The sequence below is a fragment of the Trypanosoma brucei genome, chromosome 2 (genome assembly GCF_000002445.2).
Source record: "Trypanosoma brucei brucei TREU927 chromosome 2, complete sequence".
NCBI classification, from domain to species: domain Eukaryota; phylum Euglenozoa; class Kinetoplastea; order Trypanosomatida; family Trypanosomatidae; genus Trypanosoma; species Trypanosoma brucei.
The window spans coordinates 85,874-94,378 of record NC_005063.2 but is presented as its reverse complement, the minus strand read 5'-3'; the positions used below and the strand labels follow the sequence as shown (position 1 = coordinate 94,378).

At 41.6% G+C, this 8,505-nt stretch overlaps 1 protein-coding gene and 1 pseudogene across 1 annotated transcript, besides 5 other annotated features; both read left to right on the top strand.

The window, feature by feature from the left end:
* Positions 1 to 8,505: part of a sequence feature (sequence corresponds to BAC RPCI93-3B10) that runs on past both edges of the window.
* On the top strand, positions 296 to 2,749 carry Tb927.2.480 (annotated as a pseudogene).
* Positions 3,375 to 3,437: a microsatellite.
* Positions 3,571 to 3,601: a microsatellite.
* Positions 3,694 to 3,717: a sequence feature (AT_rich).
* Positions 4,098 to 4,123: a sequence feature (AT_rich).
* On the top strand, positions 4,916 to 7,498 carry Tb927.2.470 (retrotransposon hot spot (RHS) protein, putative; the record flags this gene model as incomplete). Its single annotated transcript, XM_946391.1, has 1 exon — positions 4,916 to 7,498. The coding sequence occupies one exon, from the start codon at positions 4,916 to 4,918 to the stop codon at positions 7,496 to 7,498; it is 2,583 nt and encodes an 860-aa protein (XP_951484.1).

Genomic DNA, 8,505 nt, shown 5'->3' with positions numbered 1-8,505 from the left:
GAATTGTTGTTTGAGTTTTCCTCTCAACAGAAATGTTTATTAATACTGTCATACCTTATTTGTGCTTAAGTTGCCGTGACGCCCCAACACATGATAAGATTTGTATTGAATCCTAATTTAAATAAATAGTTTCCATCTGCCATATTAATTCCTAATATTCATTAATTGTATATTTGATTTGGTTTATAAGTGTATCCATTTTAAATTCCCTCATCTTAATTCTTTTCTTAATTTATATTACAAAGAAAGGAAATAACACAACACACTCAGTTAGGATTATTATTCGGAGAGTGAAATGAATCAACAGGTTCCTATTGAAGGAAGGGGTGACATTGAGGGAAGGAGACGAGAGCGTGAGGAGGCTGCGCGTAACGATGCGGAACCTCCAGCAGTGCAGCAACGAGTGGAGAATAATAACCAACCACAATGGAGACTTTTCAGCTGCATTGAAGCAGTTTTGCTGAATGGTCTGCCACATCCTCAAAATGTGATGTTGAATGATTTTTTGAAGCTTAATTTTGGCACAAGATACAATGTGAACGAAGAAAATAATGTATCAATATCTGGGGTTTACAACGATGTGAAGAGTATATTAATGACGTTAATGCGCTCAATCGAATATTCGCGACAATACCGTATAAAGTGTACAAACGTTTTGTCAGCGTCTATGGTTTTTATGAGAATGAGGGAATATTGAATCTCGTGCGCTGGAAACAAGCAAATGAGGAAGTAAAGGCCAGGTTACAGGTGAATATTCGTGGACTGAGAAATGGAGAGCAGACTTGGATTATTGTCACTAACATGTTGAATAATGCACTCAAGGAAGCGGAAAAGCGAGCTGCTCAAAGAGCTGATGGTGTCGAACTGAAAGGAGTATATGAATCCATATACAATGCGACGTGGGGTTATGTGGAGTCGGGTCACAATGACTTACCTCTTGGCATGAAGGTGGTGGGTAATAGTGACGGCGAGCCCGAGTTGTGGACAGAAGAGGAGGTGAATGTCAGTCACACGCCTTACGATTTGTGCGACCCACTGCCTCGACGTGGTAATTTAGAGATTGCTGTGCTCACCTCGCAGAAGGGTTGGCCGTATAATCGTTTCCGCATTCCGCGAAGAGCAATTCAAGAGGGTGAGGAAAAGCCAAAGGTCCATGTGTTTGACGGGGATGTGTACATTCGTCGAGAGGTAATGAGAGTGTGGTATCTTGTGAAGCAGAGGCTGGATTTGTGGTTAGGGCCAGGCGTGAATAAAAAACAAATACCTTGCGTCCTCGTTGGCACTCCAGGTATTGGGAAATCATTTGGTGTTGGCTCGTTTCTGCTCCAAAGGTTGCTGCATTACGATTCGGAGCTGTTGCGGAATATCGCTTATTTTGTGAAGGGTAGGGCATATATTTTCTTCAGGGCGACAAATGATCATCCGAGAAAGGTTGTATTTTATGAAAAAGAAGTAGATGGATTGGATGCTGTCAATGACTTGGCTGATGAAGAAGGTCTTGGTTACATTATATACGACTTTGCGAAAGAGAGAGATGAACCCATACCGACAAAATTGCCGGAAACGTGGCCCGTAATTGTGTTGACATCTCCAGATCCAAATAACTACAGACGCTGGAAGCGGCCACGGGCTTGCGAGCGCTTTTGCATCAATTGCTATGAAGAGGTGGAACTGAAGGCTGCGGTTGCGTGAAGGCGGCTGTCGAAGTTGGACGAAAGTAAAATCACCGAAGCTCACATCATAAACCTTGAGAATGAATGGCAGAAAACATTGGGATGGATTAAGAAGGTGGGCCCACTGGCCCGCCAAGTACTGGAAGGTGAAAAACGCTACAAGGGCCGCGTTAGAGAAATAAATGGGGCACTGGAGGAGATCAGTAGAGGCGATGCTGAACACTACATGAAGGTGCTGAATAGTCGAGTTCAATGGCGCGAGGACGGGACTACATACAGGTTGGCTAAGTTGGTCCGGGTTGTAACTGAGAATGGAGAAGAATGCAGAAACAGAGCTGTTTCCATTGATATTGAGCAGAAATTGAGAGTGTGGGCGGACACAGCATGTATGCGAGACAATTACCTTCGAAAGGGTTTTCGTGGGAAAAAAGAGCAGGCCGCTGATGAATTTGAAAATGTGGGCATATATGCCTTCACGATGGGAAATGTTGTGCAGACGATTGTGACGCACCTGCGGTATCTCCCTCGCGTTGGAGAAGAAATGGATTCAAATGTATCCGCTCTGGCAAGTGGTAATGCCGTGGGACGTGTTCCAACTTCACTTCGTCATATTTACCCCGAAACGACAGGCCAAGACATCAAGGTTGGGTGCCTTTACCGACCTGTACAGGGAAATTTCCCCGTTGTGGACGCCTTTTTCTTTGTAACTGAGCCAGCTGTTGATAGAGAAGGAAGAGCGATCACCGCAACAACAATTGTTCTGCTCCAGCCGACAGTGGCACCAACGCATCACACGACACGAGAGAAGGTAGATAAGTTTATCAAGGCAATGAAACAATTGTTTGGTGAATGGGATAAGCTCGCAAGAAACTTGAAATGGGAGCTGATTTACATACAGTACAGTGACAGCAAGCCAATCGATGTGAGGCAGAAGTGCGAACCAGTTGGGGGCAGAGGCGATTATACTACAAAGTTGTGGAATAAAATCAGCCAGTTTCAAGTGAAGATGGAAGGGAATATTGTTAAGGAGATCACCCAGGATGAACCAAACGCTATTGCTGGTGGCCCCGCTGCCTGATGCAACACCTTTGCATGTTATGTTGCAACGAATTGAAAAACAAGAAATAATTATAAAGGGAATACTTTTAATATCACCTCTCCTATCACTGACTAGAGAGTGGTATTCTCTAAAAGGGGGCAAGTGGGTTTGTAGGCTTTATAAGTGTGCTTTTGTGCGTGTAGTACATGTTACTTCTTATTTGATTGACTGCACGAATGATCGATACATTTGAAGGCTTTTTGATTAGCATTACGAAGTTGACGAACACTCCCTATACCTCTGTGTAGGGAATATTTATATTTTGTTATTTATTAAGTTTCCTTAATGTAAAAGTATGTGTTTTTTTTTCTATGATCCTCACGGTTCGTCATTGTTTCCGTTAGCATTCTCATCGTTATCATTGTTTATTCATGCATCCTCACGTATAAAGTGAAGGTTTATGAAAAACGTCTTTTCAACCGTCATAGCGTTTTTTTTTCTTTTAATCGGGCCTCTCGGAGGGTGTGTTTTTAGAAGGTGGGTAAATCATGCGATCCACCTTAAGTAACTGAGAGGTGAAAATCATATGTGCCATACGCTTTTCGTGGCTTCCTGTTCTTGATTTCCTGCTGAGGAGTTGGGTTTATTAATGCATTTGTACCTTTATTTCTTTTTTGTTTTCTTTTTAAATTTCTTTTTTCTTTTTTTCTTTTTTGTTTTTTTTTACACAAAAAGTAAGTTGATGATGCTGGTGAAAAGCCATTGAGGAATATCCAAAGAGGCATTCATGGTGCCCATTACGTGTGCGCCCCACAATTTTCCGTGATTCAATTTTCGTTTCACAACAACATTTAAAAGTGTTTGGTTGTTTATTTGTTTGTTTATTTGTGGAAAATAGTTTCGTAATGATGTATTTGGCAAATTAAAAACTTTATGGATGATTAGTGTACACACTGCTACACGAGAAACTGAATGCAGAAGTAAATAAAATTATTTTTATTTTTTGAACGATATTGAGGAATCTCATATGTGGAATACTTCCAGTATGAGAGAATAAGGAAATATGTAAAAATGCAAAATGACTTACAGTTGTATTGTAAAGAATAATGAATGATACTCATGAGTTACAGTAACACAAGAAATAAAATAAGGCATACACTTCTGATAGTAAATTGCAACATGCGTAATGACACTTCACCAATATGGCTTCATATACCTCATGTAGTTTATGCATATATTTCAAAAATGGAAACCCGTTGCTATCATTTTCAGATACTCAATATTTATGCGGGATTTTTTCCTTTTGGCAGAAGCAAGTTTATGTTTACAGCTATGAAGTTTGGGTGAATGAATTGCACTCATCTGTCAGTAAATGAATTCGGATGTTATTTATATTTATATTTTTTTATTTGCATGCAGCTGTCGCTTTGTGTTATGGATTCTCGAGCATGTCAAAGTTATCATCTGTAACTTCCTTCATGCATATAAAAGTGTAATTAGGCATTGGAAATGTAATTGATGGTAGCAAACAACCATTCATTACTTTTTTTTTTGAAAATGTTATATGAGTTACACTTCCTTTAAATTGTACTGCATGCAATGCCCATCATAACATATGTATGAGATTATGTGAATTATTTTCTCTTGCTTAATACGTGTCTGGTTTGATTTGTGAAGATAATGTTTTATATTTATTTTTACTTTTGGTATATTTTTAATTTTGTAAGGTAAGTAAGGCACTTTTCTGTATGCAACCGAGTTTTCTACGTTTTGCATGATTTATCATTAAAACTATTGTTTCCCATTTTTCGTGGTAATGCCACATTTATTTATTTTTTTTGCTTTTCCATACATAAATATATCTAAGTATATATATTTTTTCTGAAATGATGGTGTGCAGTAACTGGGAATTGTTGTTTGAGTTTTTCATCCCAAGAGAAATGTTTATTCATACTGTCATACCTTATTTGTGCTTAAGTTGCCGTGACGCCCCAACACATGATAAGATTTGTATTGAATCCTAATTTAAATAAATAGTTTCCATCTGCCATATTAATTCCTAATATTCATTAATTGTATATTTGATTTGGTTTATAAGTGTATCCATTTTAAATTCCCTCATCTTAATTCTTTTCTTAATTTATATTACAAAGAAAGGAAATAACACAACACACTCAGTTAGGATTATTATTCGGAGAGTGAAATGAATCAACAGGTTCCTATTGAAGGAAGGGGTGACATTGAGGGAAGGAGACGAGAGCGTGAGGAGGCTGCGCGTAACGATGCGGAACCTCCAGCAGTCCAGCAACGAGTGGAGAATAATAACCAACCACAATGGAGACTTTTCAGCTGCATTGAAGCAGTTTTGCTGAATGGTCGGGCTCATCCTGAAAATGTGAGTGTAAATGATTATTTGAGGCGTAATTTACTCGATGATATCGACTTGGATCAACGTCTCCTGAGAGCATCAATGTTTGCCTTTGTACAACGATGCGAAGAGTATATTAATGACGTTAATGCGCTCAATCGAATATTCGCGACAACAGAGTATCAAGTGTACAAAGTTTTTGCTACTGCTTACCCCCTGTTGTTCAGAGAGGGAATATTGAATCTTCAGCGCTGGCAACAAGCAGATGAGGTAGTAAAGGCCGGGTTACAGGTGAATATTCGTGGACAGAGAGATGGAGGGCGGCTTTGGATTATTGTCACTAACATGTTGAATGATGCACTCGATGTAGCATTGGAACGAGCTGCCCAAACAGCTGCTAGTGCTGTCGAAATTAAAGGAGTGTATGATTCCATTTATGATGCGAAATGGAGTTATGTAATGTCGGGTTATCGTAGAGAGCCACTTGGAATGAAAGTGTTTAATGGAAAACCACAGCGCATATGGACCGAAGCGGAGGTGGATATAACTCCTGATCCTGCGAATCTTGATGCACGAGTGCCGGAGAGACCCAATGGTTTGGAGATTTTTGTTCTCACTTCGGAGAAGGGTTGGCCATACGACAGGTTTGCATCGAGGGACGTTAATATACGCAAGAACAATTTTAAACATGTATACATCCGTCGTGAAATTATGCGCGTGTGGTATATAATCCAACGAGGGCTGCAAACATGGTGGGTGGAAAAGACAGCTCGGAGAACACCGATACATATTGTTATTGGTACACCTGGTATTGGAAAGTCGTATGGAGTTGGATCATTTTTGCTTCATTCATTGCTTCACTTCAATGATGGAATGCTTGATGTTGTTGCATATTTCGTGGGTAAAATCGCTTACTTAATATATAACAAGAAACCCGGAGAAGAGGGGAGGGTTGAGAGGTATAAAGTCCCGGAAGATGCCGTTGACGCAATAGCTGCGTTAGTATCCAAGAAAAAAAAAGGGCACATCATTGTTGACATCGGTAAGCGCTTACTTACACCGCCTGATGAGCTGTGCCATTTGAGTTGGGGTATAACTGTTCTCACTTCCCCGGATACGGCACATTACGAGGAGTGGGCAAAGGACACGGGAGGCCGCCGAATTATTATAAACTGCGATGATGTGCGTGACATGAAGGCATTTGTGGCATGGAAAAAGCTGTGTGTGCTTTCGGAGGAGGTGCCGCGCGACAAAACGAGGCAGCAGTTAAAGGAGGAGCTTGAAAGCGAGTGGAAAATTGTGGAAGAGCGCATTGACATGGTTGGTCCACTGCCTCGTTTTGTTTTCTCAGCCCCTGACTATGACGAACGACTGGAAAGTGTGCGTAAAGAAGCTAGGCAGCTCGATAGCGATAACGGAAAGAAATATGATAAGATTATTAGTAAATCTAAGGGCTGGCAAAATGATAAGGTAACGCACAAATTGGTGAAGATAGTGCGGGTAAGCTCTGGGACTGTCAATGTCGAATCATATCGTTGCAGATCGCTTTCTGTCAACATTTGGAATATGTTGATTTGCACATTATTTGGCATTCTTATTGTGGAGATGACGTCAAAGGAGATTATAATGTCAGACGAGAGTGTCGGGGCCAACGCTTTTGAAAGGCTTGCGTTGCTTTCGCTTCTTTTCCCTCGAGTTTTTAAAGTTATCGCAAACAACTTGAAATACCTGCGACGAGGCAGAGAAATAGCTGACCGTCGAAGCATACTGAACGACATGGCTCCTCAGCAGTTGAGACTCATTGGGCAGAAGGCCTTACCTGCGGCCCAACAGCGACCAATTGAACGCTGTGAACACATGGTTCTCTACCTCCCTGCCACAGGCAATGAACCCGTGGTGGATGGCTTTTTTTTCGTTGAGGGGCGGCTCAGGAGAAACCGTGACGGAACAGCGCCACCGACCACTCCAAATATAGCTGTGCTTTTACAAGTAACCAAGTCGGAGAGGCACCCCACCACTACGGATAAGGTGCAGAAGTTCCGAGAAAACATAGCAAGTTATTTTTCCGACTGGAACACGTTTTCGGGTAACATGGCTTGGGAAATGATATACATTAATTCGGTTAACGGTGGCACGATAACCCACAGGCAACTTTGCGGAGGACCCCCCGATAGAGATAGAGGTGAGGACGGAGGTCCTCTGGGACCGCAAACATTTTGGGAATCCATCGACCAATTCCAAGTGACACTCAAGGAAACGATGCAAGCGGAATTAATTCAGGCATATCGCCGAGAATCTGGCATGCGAGATGCACCAGCATTGATGGGACTGGCGGGAAGGCGGCGCGCTCGTGAAGAGGTTGTGGAGGGGCGAGGTGACGTAGCAATGGACGACGTGGAAGGAGGTGAAGACGCGTAATTGTTTTTTTTTAGCAGTGCACGGCGTTGCTGTTAAGAGTGACAAATGCTTAAAGAGGAGGGAACCAACCATTAGGGGGAGCGGGTTCGTTTTTGTACCTGGTTTGGTTTATGATCACAACTTGAAGTGCCCCGTTGCGCCTTTCCAAGTGTGTTGTTTGTCCACCAGTAATGAGCTTCCGCAGCTGCTGCAAGGAAAGGGACGTGATAATTCACTTGAGTGCCGGAGGTGAGGGAAGGGAAGTGGAAATGAAGACGACTAAGGAATAGCGAAAGTAGTATTTTATCGGCTAACGCGTAACTGGAGTTAAGCCACATCGTAATCTTAAGGGGCACAGATGAAGACAGAAATAATGTTATCGACGGACGTAAGAAAACATTGTAACGTTTTGTTTTCATTTGTGCTGTTACTAACTATAGGATTGGATTATATTACACTAACTCTTCACATCTTCTTTTCATTTATACAATCTAAATTTTCCATCTGTGTAGAGATAGGAATCTATAGGCCAATGATAAAAGGAACAAAAATGCTATAGTACTTTTTGCTTCTTCGCCATCCGTGGTGGAGAGGGCGTATTGGAAACATGCCTGAACTAAAACTCCTCTGAGTTGTATTTCCAGTAGGTGTCATGGGAGAGAGATTGTGACGGAGCGAAATATGCAAACATTAGAAGCAGTTACTGGATGTGCTGTTTCATATACGAGCTGCTATAATTATATTATACATGTTAGTTATGGTTGCAGTTATGGAGCAGCTCTTGATGGTGTTCTTCGCAGACACGCAGCTGGTGACCTGATTGTTTCTATTTTCCTCTCTCTCTCTTTCTTTCTTCAATTATGTGTCGGTGTGTAAACATGCTATGATATGTTGTCTTTTTCCTTATAATCACTTCTGTTATCCTGGTTGAGGGTTGGCAGTTGGGCCTCTCTCCACACGTGGGAACCTTAAACTTATGTTTCTGGTTGCCTCCAGCAGCAAATCCCACATCATCATCAACATTGATA